The sequence below is a fragment of the Anser anser genome (genome assembly GCF_964211835.1).
Source record: "Anser anser genome assembly, chromosome: 2".
Taxonomy (NCBI): domain Eukaryota; kingdom Metazoa; phylum Chordata; class Aves; order Anseriformes; family Anatidae; genus Anser; species Anser anser.
Window position 1 is genome coordinate 23272271 of NC_139721.1, and position 18461 is coordinate 23290731.

The 18461-nt window shown below is 43.5% G+C and overlaps 1 protein-coding gene across 3 annotated transcripts in view; it reads left to right on the forward strand.

The window, feature by feature from the left end:
* NIPAL2 (NIPA like domain containing 2) overlaps window positions 1-18461 on the forward strand; it is a 48906-nt gene that overhangs the window by 28414 nt on the left and 2031 nt on the right. For 2 of the 3 annotated variants that reach the window (XM_083823341.1, XM_083823342.1), the window contains 7 exons: window positions 589-648; window positions 2658-2779; window positions 8350-8446; window positions 12614-12749; window positions 15131-15219; window positions 16948-17011; window positions 18321-18415. In XM_083823341.1, coding sequence (XP_083679467.1) covers window positions 589-648; window positions 2658-2779; window positions 8350-8446; window positions 12614-12749; window positions 15131-15219; window positions 16948-17011; window positions 18321-18415 — 663 coding nt within the window. The remainder of the gene's footprint in view (window positions 1-588; window positions 649-2657; window positions 2780-8349; window positions 8447-12613; window positions 12750-15130; window positions 15220-16947; window positions 17012-18320; window positions 18416-18461) is intronic. The other variant, XR_014579380.1, reaches the window with a different exon arrangement.

Genomic DNA, 18461 nt, shown 5'->3' on the forward strand with positions numbered 1-18461 from the left:
TGGAAGACCATGGGCAGCACTTCTGTAGGGTATATATGCTAGCTCCCCCACCTGCTTGTTTGCAGACATCAAGACCAGTCTCTTAGCTCATTACAAATATTAAGTTTTTGCAGTGGCTTTCTTCCTCTCAGTTGTACTGCTGCTACTTCTCTTGCAAGCCTCTAATCCACTGAAGTCTAGAGAAGCAGAAATTTATCTCTCTGTGGGGCAAATTGTCTTAAGCAAGTCCATGCAGTAAACTGATGGTAAGATAGGGAGTGGAGCAGTAGGGCCGCTCAGTGCCCAAGTTTCCCCACGCTTCCAAGTATGACTGAATGAGGGCAGTTTATGCGGTGTCTGTGTGGGAGATGGGAAGGGTATTGCATCCCTGCAACCATCTAAGTGCCTGCTGGATGTGTTTAAAATCTTACAAAAACTGAGTGTTGGTTGGTTGCTGGAATGGACTCGTGTCTGGTTATATCGTGGTATGGTGCAACAACAACAGCCTTGAGATATATTTATTCTTGGCCCAGGGCAGCTTTTTGTTATAGCACTTGATATTCTATCATATATTTTTTTTAAAAAAATGTCTTTATAATTCTCTTCTAGGTACTGCATTTATTTCTGTCTTATTCCTAAAGCAGACCATGAGGGCTGCTGATATATTGGGTAAGTAAAGCGTTTGCTAATATGGACATGTGTGTTGCCATATGCTTAGCAAGCTGTAACTCTCACGCAGCCCCCCACCTTCACACTCCCACTTCACCAAGCAAGTGTTTCGAGGCAGATACTTACAAATTTGGGAAGAGGTGACAAAAAGAGGGAGAATCTTCAATGCAAGTGAAAAAGACTGCACTCCCAAATCCTCTGCTCTTATAACCATAATTCATTCCTTATGTGTCCTTCTGCTCAAATTTATTTTCATTGTCTGCTTTTGCCTCTGAGGTTGTATTTAGTATTATCTTTATGAGTACGACACCATTCTAATAAAAACGATGATACTATTGAGTTATTCATTCAAATATAAGATTTTTTTTCTTACTGCATAGACATTGCACAAAAATTCAAGCCCAATTAAAAGTGACAACTTCCCTTTTGGTATTAATTTTATCACTTCAAAGAGCAAATAATCATGTTGTCAAGAGTTTTGTTGGGAAACATGGTCTTCATTGCAAAAGCATGTCAACTTTTTGTGCGTGTCCAAGGTTTTTTTGCATATCAAAACTGCCCTGCTCGTAATAGTGAGAGACAAGCAGATTTCAGGGTCTGGGATTTACACCAAGCCGTCTCGACAGGGACAGTGCACCTGATGTGGTCGTGGGGCACCTGGTATTGCTGTGGGGTTCCTAACATCTAGGCTTGTTTGTCCATACTATAACAAGGACATCCCAGCTGTTCTCATGAATGTTTTGGAGAGATTTGTTCAGTATTGTTCCAAGGATACTCTATAATATTTATTTAGGTTTGGGATCCAGGTTTGCCAACTCAGCTGCTACATTCAAAATACTTCCCCCCCCCAACCTGATCATGTTTCCCTTATGGCCTTATACATTGTGTGTTTCTTTAAGTAGCGTTCAGCACTGATTTATTTTATTTCTGTGAGTTAGACTTTGCAAGAAGGATTTAACAATGTTGCTACATTCCATAGGAATGAGCTGTATGATGGGAAATATGGTGATGTTTTTGCAAGCACATAAATATAGAACAGTTCTGCTTTTCCAAAGAAACTGTGTGCAATAGCAGTGCCAGCAAAGTTCTCCGGATGTGCTTTGTTTTGTATGCCTGAGCATTGTATTCCATACCAATTTATAGGTTTGCCAAGAATTTTAAAGATTAGTTGAAAAAAAATTGATTATCTAATATCTTCCTTAATCCAATACAGCTTATGAGCTCAGGATCAGCTCACTTCTATCTAGATACCTCAATGAACATCTGTGTTTGTCAGCTGGCTGTCCACAAAGCAGAACTTCCAGATTTTTATTAAAAGCACAATAATGTAAGTTTGACCTTGAAAAGGGGCCCCAGCAACCCAATGGCTGAACAGTTTTTTTGCAAATCAGCTTTTTATAAATCAGTTCATAGGTCTGCAAATGCATCAGGGAGTGGCCAAAATGTTGGCTTCGTGACAGCTTCACATAAGCATTGGACTGGAACATATCTGTTGCACTTAATGTTTCCAGGGCAGGTCTGTAGCTGGTGCAGACCTCTGTGACCACAGTGACTTCAGGAAAGCAGTGAATATTTGTGTTGGTTAATGATCTAGCTGTCTGCCTCAGTAAGCAACTTGTCTTTTCATTTTAGGAGAAGTTTATGTGACCAGCTTTGTGCCCGTGAGAAATACAAAGGATAGATTCGCTTTTGTCATGCACTTGGTATTAGAATTGAGCATATTGGAAAATGTGTTACTGCATTGGAACCCTAATCCATGAGGCTTTACTGAAAGCTTTTTTCATATTTCCAGAATCCTTTGGATCTTTAATAAAACCTATACCAGATATGTTGGGTCTTTATTAAAAATTATAATAGATAGGACCACAAATGCCAGGCAGTCCAAATACCTAAGCCCAGATCTGATTAAATGGACTTCAGTTTTCTTCTGGAAGCTATTTCCAAGTGATATGGAGAGCGATGACCATGATTATGTGTAGTACCAAAATAATGTTCCTTTTTCTTTAAAGGAGGAACACTGGCAGTAGCAGGGACATACCTGTTGGTGACATTCGCTCCAAATGTACCCCAAGAGCTCACAGCAAGACGAGTACAGAATAATTTAGTAAGCTGGCCTTTCTTGGTATATGTGGTGAGTATTTGGTTCACACTCCTCCTTAAATAAGAAGAACTGGGGTTCTTGGGCTTTTTGCAGTATTATAAATTAGTGCCAGAAAAACTGCTGCTGAAGATACATGCGTTGTTCCCTGTGTGGTTATCACAGGAGAGAGAGCAAGTCTTTGAGTCATCATCCCAGTTCCCAAGCTGAAAATCTGACAAATCAAAAGATGTCTTTGGAGCCAGGGGAAAGTCACAGTTGTGCAGGACTGATGAGAAATAAAGATTTTATTTTTTAGTGGGCTTGAGGGAAAACCTAAACATTGGCACTGCTTATATTTCCTATGTAAGTGTTCATGCCACACTGTCTGCATATACATATTAGTTACAGTGCTTTCCTGGAATTTGATGAAATTCAGCTTTTGAAAATTAGGCTATGTATCCTCTTGATCCTGCTTTATTCTATCATATCACTCTGTTTTATCCCCATGTTGCTGAGGCTGTCCAAAAGGAGTTTTGTATGGAGCTGAAATGTGGAGAGATGAACTGCTTCACTGCCACTCAGGTTAATCTGAACCTGAGTTTGAATTCAAACACAAAAATACCATTTTGATTAAAGTATCCGTATACAAACTTCAAATTCCATTAATCTTCTTTGATGTATCTAATTAACATCAGGAACAAGACAAGAATGAGTAGGAGGAATTTCTCCCTCTCTTCCCCTCTGGAATGCTGAAAATTTGTTCCTCCAGCTGAATGTGGAAGATGCAATATGGGAGTTTCAGAAGCGGTTACTTTTTTCCCAATACAGTGCCTCACGTGGGTTAGATTATTAGCACACAGGTTTTTCTCCATAGGAAGCTGAGTTAGAAAGCCACTGAGTCGACAGATTAAGGATCTTAATCTTTTAGCCAGCCTGCAGGCTTTCAGTGCATCTTAACTATCCATGAGACTACTGATTAAGCAGAAAGTACACGCTAACACAAAAAAAAAAGTTGATCCTCTTGCTCTATTTTTGTGTATTTTCAAAGCTCCTGAAAGTTGGCGATCCAGCTCAATGAAAGCTGGAAATGAAATGATCATGCTCCCCAGATCATGGCATGCACTTTCAAATCAGGCAATGCCCAGAAGTTTTGGGGTGCTCAGTAAGATTATCTTCAGCCTCAGCAGGAGCTTCAGAAAATCCATGGAATTAGCAGAGGGAGAGGGACTCTTTTAGGAGGTGTTTCAGAACAGGAGGCTCAGTTGCTGCTTGCTGGAGGACCCTATCTTTTTCCTACTGAATATACCCTTCTACCATCCACTTCCACCTGTAGGTACCAAAACAGCCTGTCATTTTAGGCACCGACTTTGGACTGCTGCTTCATGCTTTTGTGTAGAGATGGTGGAGGGAGACAACTCTTCATCCACCCCCATTGCACCAGAAATTTCTGTGCTGTCTGGTGTTCACATTTTCTTAAAGCTAACAGGTAGCTGAAAAAGAGCTTTTCCCTATCTGAGGACATTTTGACTTTGTTTCAGGAAGAACACAGTTGAATGCCTAGGAAGACTGTCCTGTATTCTTCTTAGGAGAAATTATAAGGAGGTGATGGGTAACCCCTGGACTTTCTTTCTCCTCCTCTCCCTTTTGCCTGCCTTAGCCAACGTGCATCATGGATTACAGGGGAAAATGGAGCAACTATACAGCAAGTCTTGTTGTCTCAACAACAAATCAAGCTTGATTTATTCCTTCTGCTTCCTGGATTCATCTGGTTTGAGCTTCTTGTGTCAAAAGAAAAGGGAGGAGTGAAAGGCTCCACAAGAGACCCTAAGATACTAGCCTGATTAGCCTGATATGCTGCTGGAAGTTCAAGCAAACCCTGCTGTAAACATGCTGTTTGGACAGGGAGCTAGCTCTTCGTATTTGTTTGTAAAATTTCTAGCACAGGTTGACTGCCGATGTATAAAAAAGCACAGCAGAAGTTGCAGAGTTTCCAGTATAAATATATATAGAGACAGTACAGCAGTGTAATGCAGTCCAACAGTCTTTCTAAAAGTAGCCCTGAAGTGTGGTCTGCTGAGAAATACAAAGCCCCAGTGGTACAAAATGTTCTGTGTGGGTGATAAACCATCCCCATGTGGCACTCCACTGGCATCAGAGGAGTTCTGCAGAAATAGCCTGTAGTTCCCACATGAGACAACTTTGAGTCACCTTCTGAGGCTTTGCAGTAGCATACTCATGTCTGAGCAAGAATCACTGTCCTAGCTTGCTTTTTTTCTTTTTTGTTTATGTGCTCTTTGAGTCACTACAGAAGACATCAATTATGGATGTAGCTCTTAGGCTTCCCTAAACAGTAGTGTAGCGAGCACTGGGTTGTTAATATTTAATCTCTGTAAAATCAGGTTCAAAGCATTTCTGCTTTTCCTTCAAAGTGCCTAGAAGACCCTCCTGGTTCATTGGTCCCTGTATTGCTATATGTCCCAGAAAAACTGTTGAGGCAGACAATGTGGTATTTTGTTCTGGTGCCTTCTGGTAATGCTTAGAAACATGGAAAACATCACAATTCTAAAAATGTTGATGATGTGGGCTTGAGGAGACTTCGGTACAGATTAGTTATAATAGTAAAAATGATTGTAAACAGGTCAAGTTCCTTCAGTTCCTTTAAGGAGAGTATATGAAGCTGTTACAATCTACACGCTTCCCATTCCTGGTCTCTATATTTAACACGACCACAGCTATTGACTATGAGACCGAGCACCATTTCGGGTAATTCCCAAGACACAATCACAGGTAACAGCCAGTATGCCCCAGGAGGTCCTGTTGGGAGCCATACACTCCACTTCAGCGCAATGTCCTCCCCCTTGTCTGCTGATTCAAGGTGACCTGTTGGTGGGAGGAGGGATTTGGCTTCTGGGCAGCGTGAGGTGAGAAATAATTGTTTGATTTTTATGCTCAGAGTGCAAGAGCAGAGTTTTCTTGGTGGGTTTGTTAGCATTGGCAAGAGACGAGCTGATGACAGGATGAGGACCAACATGGATGGAGCTAGCAGTGGCAACATGCTTCAGCTGAGACTGGTGGTGCTCAGCACTACCTGCCACTCTGGGGGCTGGGGAAGAGGGTGCTGAGTGCCAGAGCTGGTGTTACAGAGCAGTTTGGGCTAGCAATGATCCCTGGGCTTGTTCTGTGGAAGATTGTTTGAAATTTAAGTGGTAGGGTAGGTAATGGTGCTTCCTTTTTCTCGTGTGGTGACTGGATCTATCACGGTCGTCATGGGGGAACAAAATGGATCAATACCTGAGGTGTAGCTAGCTGCTTAGAGCAGGGCAGTCTCATGGGTTTAGCATACTCTGCGACAACCGGTCCCAGGGGCTGGGGGAGGCAGTGGGTGCCCAGGTTTGCACCAGCACCAGGGGAGCAGGTCCTGCAGGGTCCCTGTCCCCGGAGCACCACCCTGTGTGCCCGTCATGGAAGAGGACACCTGGGACATCTCTGGAGCTTCTTTCTTAGCATGGGTTCCTTTCCATGTGGGGGATATTTATTTAGCACAGCTTTCTTCCATTCTGTTAGCAATTGTTCACTGTCAAAATAGCAACTGAAGCAATCTGAAGGCTGTTGTAGCTGCAGCTGGGTAACATGATATTTCCCTCTGGTCCTAAGATGTGTTTGCCAGGGGCACAAACAGCAAATCTGCTACCTTTACTTCTCCTCTTGAGTTCCCTCAAAACCCTGTTGCAGTTTTCCACAGGGAGGCCAAGATGAACTCACAAGTCTTCAGTTCCTAGCATGACTTCTACCTCGTTTCCCAATTCAGACATAACCAGTGTTTTGCTGTTGAATGAAGATGCAGAGGCTGGCGAAGTTCCCTGGTGTGAGACTGAGGCAAAGGCCGCTTTTCTACCATATGACGTCCTGCCTTTCACCTCTGGGTGCAAGCCTGAGGGGAAGGGAAGTTGCCCTGGAGGGAGAGGAGAACAGCACTCCACAGGAGATTGCAAATTTTACTGAACCAGGATTAGCCCGGGAATGCATTTTTTTAACCAGCAGCAAAATGCTTTCTTATATTCAAACAGTTTACAAAAACAAACAAACAAACAAAATCAATTTTTATTTTTTTTTTTATCTCGTGATAAACACTTGTTGTTTTTTTTTAAAGGAAGGTGGTATAAAATCCAAATTTGCATTTGTCATGTTTTGAGATGCAATTGTCTCTCAGCTGCCTTTGGGAGCCAGGGATCAGTGTGAAGGTAAATCAAAAGTGAATAGACATGCAAATCAAAAGCATTGCTATGTTCTGTTCTTATTTTTGTACACTACTAAACTGGGGGAGGTGTGAGTGTGGTACAGAATTTTAGTTGCTAAATGTAGCTGATGACTGCTTTCCTAGTGCACTCATTCTCCAAAATGAGAAATTAGCTATGTTGCATTATATAACTGCTGCTGCGAACCGCTCAGTTGCTTCTTTTGAGATTTCAGCAGTACAACACCCAGATCTTTTTTATTCTAGTGCTGGGTGAAGAGTGGAGTGGCATCATAAAATATAGAATGGCACGTTGGTGACGGAACCAAGGGGCGAGATATGAGGATTTTCTATGGCTTGTTTCACTGGTAAAACAATGAAAATAACCAGATACAGTAATGATGACATTCTTGTTTTCTGTCTAATTTTCCCCAGTTGATTACTGCCGATGTGCACAAACTTCTCTTTCTCCATGCAGTCTCTAAGTCACCCCTCAACACGGAGGTCCCAGCGTTCCTGTTTTCAAAGCTTTCTGAGCTTCACGGGAGTTTCCTGGACTTGGAGTCCCTGTTTCCTTTAGGCAAAGAGAGGCATTTGGGCAACTGCCTGATGCCGTGGGTTGGAGGGGGAATACCCACACTTTTGAGCCGTGCAGAGCTGGAAGCTGAGTCGCTCCCCGGAGCCATTTCATCTGCCCAGCCTTTCAGCACAGAGAAGGGCGTAGTGGTGACTTGGGCAGCTGATAATAGCAGGGAGCTTCTGCCCAGATGATGATGCAATGAGACACGTTAACAGCAAGTCAGTAAATTTAACCGTCTGTCAGATGTTATTGAGGGAGCAAGTCTGGACCGTGCACAGCGTAAGGAAAACTGCTTCGGCAGCTGCAGATGTCCTGCAGTGTGGTCTGCTAGTGTGTCACTGAGCTTTTCCAGGTAGGCTCCTGACAGGTAGCCTGCGATTTGAGAACCACCACAGGAAATAAGTGCTTTCTCCATTATGATGTATGGCAGAAAGTCTGAGCAAAAAGACAGTGCTTTGGGGGATTTTCCTGAGTAGGATGGGGGAGAAGGGCAAAGAGGGTAGCAAAAATAATTTTGCTTGTCACAAGGAGTGACGCTAGCAATACCATAGCTAGGAGGAGAGGCTGCTGTTCCTCCAGGTAAGTAGGAGGAACTTGCTCTATAATTCCTTACTCTGTAGGAATTATAAACACAGAGGTTCTGTTAAAAATGTTTCCACTAAACATGGATATCTTTACTGTCATCTTAAAAAGTCTACCAGTGAGAAAATACAGCTAGAATTGCAAAAATGAGACATTTCAAAGACTTTGAATGAAACATTTATTACACAGCTTTACAGCTCTAACTTTCTTCTCTTTTATTTCCAGATTTTAGAAATTATAACATTCTGCATTCTCCTCTATTTTTACAAAAGAAAGGCTGTGAAGCACATCATGATTTTGTTAATGATGGTAGCACTACTGGGTAAGAGCATATTATTCACTTTAATGTTCTTGTCTGTTACTTGATGATTCCTTGTCATTCAGTCCCCCCAGCTAGTTTAGATTAGGGCCACTTCAAAGTAGTGTGCTGAAGGAGAATCACTGAAACATTTCACATCATTTTGCTGTGGTCTTTTTGAAGAGAAAAGCCAATTATGGAACATAGTTTCTGTGCTTATTGCTGGGACTATTTCTTTTTACAGATTTCCTTATATGAATATGGTGTGTGCAAGCGTGCTCTGAACCTTTTTTCGCTAACAATTTGACTTTAGATCTTAGGGAAGCAGACTGCTTGAAACTTTGTTTTGTAGAACAGGCCTAGCTGTGAAAATCAATTCTGTAAACCAGGGCAGTTTAAGACCTTGTAGGCACACTGTAAGCATATGCAGTGATACCCCATGTCAGTATGGGAACTTTTCTTTGAAGTATCTATGCCTGTTTGCATATGCAACATTTGTACTTTACCACCTTTCTGGAAGAATAACAAGAATTCAGTTTGCCCTCTGATTCATGGTGCCACCAGAAAACAATCAATACCCAGAGAAAAAAGGGAGGTCATTTTACCAGACAATTTTCAATAAAGTCAAATTTGAACCGGTTTTGAAAAATGTCAGGAGGCTGTCTCTAAAGTTCTGCTTGCAGGTGTATATTAATTTGCTGAGCCCATATCTTCGCCCATCTTTGTCATGTAAACTTGTCTATGAAACCCTGATGGGACACCACATTTTTCTGGTTGAAGTGAAAGGTGTTTGAGCTGTGCCACTGAAGTCAATGGTTATCTTTTCACTGAGATCAGTGAGGGCATGTATGAGCCTGCAAAGACCTACAGACCATGTTTCTAGTGGAGGTCGTCCAAGTTGTTTTGATTAAACTAAATTTCAGTAAAGTTTACCGGTTACACTATTTAGATGTAACTGAATTTGAAAAACCCTTGCAGGTTTATCAGCCACCTTCCTCCAGATCCCTGCCTGGTTTCTTACCCCGATGAAAAGCTCAGACTTTCTTTCAGATCTACCTTTTTGGGACAGTCCACCCATTAAATTTCCCAGCACCGAGAACATTAAGGTCAGCAGCTCTGCAGGACCCATGAAGGATTTCCTTGCTCCCTGAATGAGGAAGAGACTGAAGAGCCCCCAAAAGCTGTCAGTCTAACTGCTCTTGGTTTAGAAGAGAGCGTGTGAGCCCAGCCAACCCTCAGCTCCTAGCACGGGGTCTGGCAGCTCTGGCAGAGCTCGCAGGGTTTTCAGCCGTGCCGTGATGCTGGGCGATGAGCCTGAAGATCTCAGGATGGATTTCCACACTCAACTGATGCAGTTTTGGGCAGACCCACCAGGAAGGCTGCTCTGGGCTAAGTCTAGGAGACCTGGTCCTTCAGGCTGTGAAGCCTTGTGTGCTTATTTTGCTGTGGAGCCTTCCAGCCCTGATGCCACCGGTGCCAAAGGGACACGAGGGGCTGATGAACAGCAGCGGAGCTGCAAACCCATGCCCCAGCACGCACAGACTGCAGCTTGGTGGTCAGGCTGAAATCAAGCAAAAACAACAACTTCAGCTGGTGGCTGCTGAGGTTTTGGTGGGCATATGCAGCTTCAGGAAAAATGTGTCATTATTTCTGCTCTGTTAGAAAAGAAACAAACAAATCCGGGTTCATGGGAACTTTTGAAATCCTGACAATTCCCTTGAGCAGGAAATCCAGAACTGTGGCTGGCTCCAGCTCTTGCAGCTGTCTTGGTGCCTGGTAGTCCCTGCAAAGCCCCACCGCTTCGTATCTGACTTTGTGCTGGGCAAAGCCATGGGATGCTGAGAGGGGGCTCCAAACCATCCAACACGTTCACTGTCCTTGGAGGGCCTGGCTGCAGGAGAGGCAGACAAGGGTGGGAGTCTCCATGCAGAATATTCTCAGGGGCAGCTTCTGGAAGGGGATTTCTTCCTTTTTTAACATCTGAATAGATACATTCTCAGTGGAGGGTTCATACAGATGTAAATAAGATGTAGAAAGGTTTCTTTAAAGAGAAGGCAGCTTTTGTGTTTCATTGGATATTAAAGCTGCTTTCATTCTGAAGAAAGAACGAAGGTGATTGTAAAACCTGAAAATATTTTGCTTACTGTAAGCCTGCAAGTTCATTTGGTGAGAATTATCTTACCTCATGTATATACTGGGAGTTATCATAAGTTTGGAGGGAAATATTTCAGATTAAAGTGGGATTTCTGAGTTTCCTGCTCTAACAGCTGGAAAGTGACATCATTTGTCATGCGAGCTTTGGGGGGATTGTTTTATCTGAGACAGAAAAACCATTTCCGAGGTTTTGAAACCTGTTCCAGGGCAACATTAACTAAAAGAGCATCCCAAATTTCAAACAAACCAAAACCAAAACAACAAAAACAACCAACATAAACCAAAAAATCCTTACACTTTTTTTTTCTGATTTGTATTTATTTTTTTAACTATAAGGGTTAGAAACTGCCCCTTCATCAGGAAGAATTTTTCAGCAATCTTTACTCTTAGTTGGACAATTCAAACCACTGATTTTTACCTCTAAGTGTTCTTTTACAGTAAATAACTATTCCATGTTACAATGCAAATATCAGTTTCTGTGGAGGTGGGGCTTGGGTGCATTTTTTGGCTTTTTATCATATCATCAGCCCCAGTACAGGCTAGGATTTGACCTGCTCTGCTCACTTTTACTGCTGTGTTTGGTAAACCACACCACCTATTTCAATTACTGCGCAGGAGGTGAAGCACTAGGTGCAAAGGTTGTCATTAAAGCAGTGAGTTTCATGATGGGGAGCAGGATCATCACCAGCTGTACGCAACTCTTAAACTCCTCCTGAACTTTCGGACTTGCTGTAAGAAAAAGGCTTGAAATCAAAACCCCAGACCTGAATCCATTCCTCTTCCCCCACCTTTTCTCCCAGCCCCTGGCCTGAACTCTTTGCACAGTGCAGCTCTCCTTGCCAATCTGAATTTTTGCAGCGAAAGGAGGATGAATCAGACACCGAAATCCAACACCCCCCAGCTCTGGAAGAGGGTGGAACTGGATCCCAGCTGCGGGACGGTGCTCCTGACTATGAATTACCTCTCTTCGAAGGTCATCTCTGCACCCTGATTCTTCTTACCATTTTTAGTTCGTTTTGAATTTGTTACGTTTTCCTTGCAGTAACCACAGCCTACTCGGTTTTGCTTCAACAAACCAAGAGCGCTCTCCAAAAGGAAATCTAAAGTAACTCTGAGCTCAGCTGTCAGCCCCTTTTCCAAAAGATGTGCATTGCAAAACTTCTCTGCCCTGGTGACATACATATCAAAAGCATTGTCTGCTTTCTTTTACAGGGGACTTTTTGGTGGTGATGCACTGACAGTGACTAAATGGATTGAAAACGCACTATTTTGGGGGCTAGATCCAGTGACAGTCTTAAGAGCCTGGCCCCAGAAATGCAGTGCAGACCCCTGCGTTTGCTACCTGGAATCTGCACGTAACCTGTGGGGAGAGTTAGGTCCTTGGTGACGTGATCCCAAAAATCAGCTCTGACCTGCTTTGACCATCTCCTGTCTCAGCAGAGAACTCCTGAGGGCGAGCAGCTATTTTTGGCTGCTGGTGTCACAGGCAGGGTGCAATCAGGTGTCCCAGCTGCTCAGCATGGATAAGGAGACCTCTCAGCCCCTCTGCTGAATAATGCAATAAGGGCTCCAAATTAGCAGCTGGGGCTAAATAAAGCGTGTCTGGGAGACGTGGAGGCTGTTGTAGAACCTCTGCCTGGTAGCCCAGCATTTAGGGCATGTGCCCAGCAGTGGGAAATGGATGCAGTTCTTTCCTCGACCGCAGCTCAGCCTCTCTCTCTCACACGTATACACAGTACCACCTTGCAAGGTTTTATCAGGCTCTAACCTCAGCCACTCTGGGGAAACCTGGGACAAATGCAGGGTGGCAGACTCCAGTGCTAAAAGAACTGCAAAGCACAACACACGTGGAGTTGAGATCGCTCGGAGTTTAGGCAGTAATTTAGCGAGTGTTGATAACATCACACACTTGATTTTAGGTGCCCAAACTCTACCTCAGTGTCTCTTAAGCTATCAAGCCTGTGGCACCTCTCTCACTGATGCTCTGAGGTCACTGCTGCAAATCCTGCCCTGCTAATTTTTCCCTTTCCCTTTCAGCATCGCTGACGGTCATCGCTGTAAAGGCTGTGGCCAGCATGATAACGCTCTCTGTGAAGGGGAAAATGCAGCTCACTTATCCCGTTTTTTATATCATGCTCATTTTAATGGCAACTTCTTGTGTTTTCCAAGTCAAGTAAGTGAGTTTCTACTTATCTCTTAACCTTTGTACCCGTTTATATGTCAGTGCTGTTCCGTACTGATACTGACTCCAGATACAAGGTGCACTTAAAGGTAACAAATTCCTGACAGAGCCTTGACAGATGCATGAATTGCCTGCAGCTGATTATATTGTTTATTTAGGCTTTATTTCTCAGTTTATAATTGATTAATTACACAGATGCTACCTCCTCTCATTATCACCTCATATGAAGTTTTCCCAAGCGTAGTTCTTGTTTTGGCACAGGTACTGGACTCGTTAAATGAAATTTATGTTCCTGATACTTTTTTTTTGGTTACTTTCAGAAATCTTCATTGTTGAATACTCAAATGGCCCCATTTACCCTCATTATGCGCCTCTTTTCCTTAGCTTATGTTACTGATTGGACTGGAAGAGAGTTTACCCTCACTATCTCCCCGCTTCTGTTAAAACTGCGTGTTGCTCTTTGCTATCCTGTATGTCTGTAGTTTTTTTTTTGGAAATAGTTAGCTTTTGGTGAGCGGGGGACATCGGAGTTTTCCCTGCTGGCCTCTGGCCTGTTAAGTGATTGTTTTATGCTGCCTTTGCAGATTGCTGGGGGTGGCAGCCTGGTAAAATATGACTTGCAGCTGAACAGAGGGTCCATTCCCTTCATGCTGGTCCCTGCGCTTCAGGTGCTGATAGCATCATTCAGTAATCTCATCTAGACTGCTCCAGTGTTTACTTGCATGATTATTTTCCGGTGGAAGAGCCAACCCAGCTTTCCCGTGGCAGAACACACCATTCCCATGTGGGATCAGAAAGCCTCTGAGTTATTGTGCAGTGACTCTCCATGGCTGAGTCAGGAACTCCGCTGTAACAGATAATGGAGTGATTTACATCCAGCTTGTCTTTGCACTGGGAGAATGGCTCAGGGCATTTAAAATAGGAATTAAAATTTGGTAAATAGGAAGCTGCTGAATTAACCTCTCCTTCTTGCCAATTCTTTCTTTCTTTTGCTGGGTCAAAATTAAAATGTGCCCATTTCATTCCCTGAAGTCAATGTCTCTTCTACTCTCCTCTGTTGGACACGTTTTCTAATGGAGACAGTGCTGTCAGTCTAATTTTTTCATTTTATTTGTTTCTTCTCTTATTTTATTTGACTGTCAGGTTAGCTTACGGCAGCCTGGGCTGCTACATCCTCCTGGATTCAGTGCTGGGCCTTGGTATCACTATTTTAGTCCCTGTGACCGAGTTTGTTGCAAATGGGAGAAAATAATGAGGTGTTTTCAATGACTTCAAAATCCTGACTATCCTGTGGATATGTAGGATTTCTTTATTTTTAAAGCACCATGGAGACTGTTCAACAGTTGCTAAAATAACCATGCAATTACTTTAATGGCTAAAACAGATCCAAGCTTGGATTTTTACTGTTCACATATATTGTACCAGTGAAACATTTAAGTGTGGTTCTTTTTATAGATTTTGAATACACTCTGCAGTCCCCTGATTTTTCTCTTTCGGTTTGAAATTCCCTGTTCATATAACGGAGTATCTGTTGGTGCATCCGAGAGTTCGCACTCATGATTCATCACCTCGTGGGTACATGTTGATAGCTCTGGTCTCCTTACAAGTGGGTTAATGCTTTGGCTTTTTGGTCCACTGATGCAGACTGTGTGGGCTGCTCCATGACCAATGTTATGGTCCTGCAGGTTTCTCTGCAGTTTAGGCTCATGTGGTCCTGCACGCTCATGCCTCACCCTTCTCGTGAGGGTTTGTGTCACCTTTCTGAGGAGGAAGGCAGAGTTTCCAACCCAAGGCTTGCAGCCACCTCTCTGGACTTTCCCAGCAGGACAGAGCGTGTCTGGGGTGTGATTGCATGGATAAACATACAAATACGTGTTTTAGCCAAGTTGGATGGAGCAGCAACAGCAATGTGGGTTTCAGCTAAGTGAAACAGTTCCTATGAGGACTTGTACACATGTCCATGCTGGAAATATACCCTTACACAACCTGTTTAATTTAGAGTGACTTGTCCCTGGCTGCTTGCAGGCAGCACTGCTTCCAAGAGCTGAGGCACACCATCGGCAGCAATACCCGAGCATTCCTCCCTTATCTGTGGCGGACAGTTTTTCCAGCAGTGCTTCAAAGGTCTCTCCAATGGCAGTCTATGGCCAGAAGAATCCACTCCAACCTTCTTGCTTTGCCTTATTTGTTTGTACTCTGCAGCAGAGTCAAAACCAGAAAGTAAATTCAATACACATACCCGTCTGTCAAGGGCTATTTGCTGTCGTGGTAAGAAATGGTCACACTTATTGAACTAACAGAAACTGGCTAACTTTACTTAAAGTGCAATGAACATCCTGCAGCCATGAGGTGCAATAACGCTTGTTTTCTAGGTTCTTGAATCAAGCGATGCATCTGTACGAAGCAACAGCAGTTGTGCCCATTAATTTCGTGTTCTTCACCACGAGCGCCATCGTTTCAGGTTGGTTCCCGGCCTTCTGTCTCTACAAAATGATTTCCTACACACCAAGTTTTCAAAGGATCACCGTCTCTGAACAGGACCACAAACCATTCATGTTTGTCTTCACCAAAAGTTTTTCCTAAATGACAGGTGTTTATGTCCTGAAAAATGAGTCAGTTCACAACTTTCAAAGCAAAATAAAAATCATCAAATTCTAGCATTTCCAGAATTGATATGTACAGCTTGCTGTGCCTTGCTGGCTTACTAGAATTACCTGCATTTATCTTAGCCTCATCCTGACATCCAGCAAATGCATTTACCATGTGCACGCCAGCCTCCCTGTATCCGAACTGGTAGAGTAATTTTAACAGCCTGGCAAACTACTCAAATGACAACCAGCTGTGTTTCGTAGTAGTTAGTGTATATTCAGTTTCAGAAGGTGGAATTCTAGGTTAAGTGAAGGAAATAAAATGACTCCAAAGGCCTTTTAAGCATTTAACATTTTATTCTGGGTGAGAACTCTGAACTCGGTGCTGTTAAAGAGGGACTGCAAATCTTGGAAATGGTGCGGAGTGTAAGAACACGAGCAGGGAGGACGACTAAGATGCTGTATCAGCAATGAGCCAAAATGCTCGTGTTGTTATAACATTTATGACTCATTTTAACACGCACTGGGGGCTTTCCTGTCATTGCTGCGCAGGAGTTTCTCATGCAGAGCTGCCATTAATGAGAAGGGGAGTTAGCTTCGTGCACAGATTGCCTCGGCACCTGTGTTAGAGGAGACCTACACTTTGTGACTGAGAAGAGACTTTCGCCAAAAGGGGGTTGCATTCTTGCAGCCATATGGGGAATTTGGCCTTATGCCTCCTTAAGAGATCAAGTACCTATTCAGGAATGGCTTAATAGCTTTGAGACTGGATACACATGCATTTGCACCAGGTTTGTTAAACCAGTGTGGGGCTTAGAAGAACAAGCTCTGCTGAATCTTGGTGGGGTGTTTGTGGAAGATACCTCCTCTCGTGATTCCCCCATCCCGATCTGCAGCCTTTGAAGATACAGTCATGCTTCTGTGGCTTTGGTTCACACTCTGGTGTTTCTAAGCAAAACTATGCTCATCAGTGGTTTAAAGCCAGTATACTTGGCTGTGAACTGGGGCAGCTGAGATCCAGATACACATCTGGTTCTGTCACCTCCACTGCAGAGGTGCTAATTCCTGTTAGAGGGGTGACCAGAAGAGTTAGTGATCCCTTCAGCCGGAGAGATTTGGCAAACTTGGCTGCTGGAGCCTTTAATTTGGTGTAAACATCAGGGACACAGCTAGTTATCGAAAACCTGTTCCCAATTGTAGCTAAGATGTCCACATGGTCTGTTGGAGTGGCTTAACTAAATCCACGAAGAACCTGTTAGCTGTACTGGTACGACTCTGCTTGCGAATAAGACCTTGAGTTTGACCTGCATAAAAACTGTTGCTGACAATGCAAAAAAATACCTGCATCTGTGCAGTTATTAACACAGCACATGCTCCAACCTGATAGACTAAATCTTCTCCAGTCCCTTGCAGTATCTCGAGAAAGCCTAGATAATGGAATATGGGCACATAATGTGAACCCACAGCTACGTGTATTAATACCATATTTGGGATTTTTTTTCTCCACTTGAGCATGACACTGCTCGTGACCCTCCCAGCTGTAACTCATATCACTTGGAATCCAGTCAAGATCTGCAATTCTTGTTTCTGTCACATTCCAGGGGTCATATTTTATCAGGAATTCCAAAGTGCAGCTTTGCTGAACGTGTTCATGTTTCTGTTCGGGTAAGTGTGTCGGCCTAAAATCTGCACTAATGCTTCTACTGCAACAGCACTGCCTCGCAGAACCCCTTCTTTTCTCAGTAAGAAGAAACCTGTCTTGTTATTAAAATATTATGGAATAGCCATTATAGTAGGATAAAAAAACATTAAAGGAAAGATTAATATCTGTGCTTTGGGGGTTTGGAGGCCTGGCTTTGAATCCAAATATGTAAAAATGTGAGACACTTATGAACTACTAATCCCATGGTGGAATGAAAAACCAGCAGCATGTGTTCCTCCTGCAGGAAGGAGAAATCACTGCTCTCTACCAAAGATCATGTTTTAGGAGGTGCTGATACAACTGCAAGGAATCTCCTTCCCTGTTACCTTCCACGTGCGTGTCCGGCTGCCCTTTGCTGCCATTAGGTGTGGGCAGTTCTAGGAGCTGCTTGCTTACAAGGGTCTTCCTGTGCCAAGGAAGGCACAGCATGTCTGCTGAAAGGTTCAGAGCATGCTAAGAAGCTGCTGACAATGCTTGAAGAAGGCCCCAAGTGTTGTGAGAGCGGAGATCTGCTGGCTACCAGCACAGTAACAACTCAGAGGACAGGTGAACATTACTCGAGGGTGGGTGTGAGATGGCTGAAAGCACCTCCCAGAACTGCTGGACCTGTCTTGCTACCAAGCTGTCAAACAGCTCGGGCTGACAGCTGCAGACATCTCCATCCTCTGCAGTCAGGCTGGGGTAGGTGCACAGACCTGCGATGCTGTTTGACTGCTGGAAAAGCGACAGAAAACGGAGATGAGCAAATTCAACCCAGGTATTTGGCAGGCAGGAAGTAGCGATCGTGTGTCCAGCACAGAGCGGATAGAAGATTTATCCGAGTGTAGCAGTTTCTCATTGCTCCTGGCTTACAGCTTGCCCCTGAGACATGCAGTCGAACGAGAAAAACAACAGAGATGTTGATTGTCTGCAACAAGCCTGAGTTGTTGATGAAATTGCAAATGCTAGAGTGCTAGTTTAGATGTTCTGAGAAGATTTGCTCAGGGATTCAAAGGCTGCGGTCTCACACTCGCAGGCATTTGATTAGGTATACATTACTGAAAGTGTAATTTTGTCTGCGGAGCCTTTGGAACCGATTGTAAAGCTTCAGGAGGCAAAAACTAGTCTGACAGGGAGCCCAAGATGAATTTATACAGCTGCCAGGAAGGAAAGTTTCTTTAAAAACTGAGCAGCTCGGGTTTGGAAGTCCTTGAAAAAGAAACATGGGAAAAGATTCTCATCTCAGATGCAGTGAGCTGTTTCTAATAATACGATGCCACTGTTATTTTGCAGGTGTCTCCTATCTTTCCTTGGTGTATTTGTAATTGCAAGAAATAAAAAAGAGGAGCATTTACAAGTTCCTTATATTGACTGTGGACATATTCCTGGTAAGTAGGGCTTTTTTTTCTGTCTCTCTGTTTAAAAATGAGATAT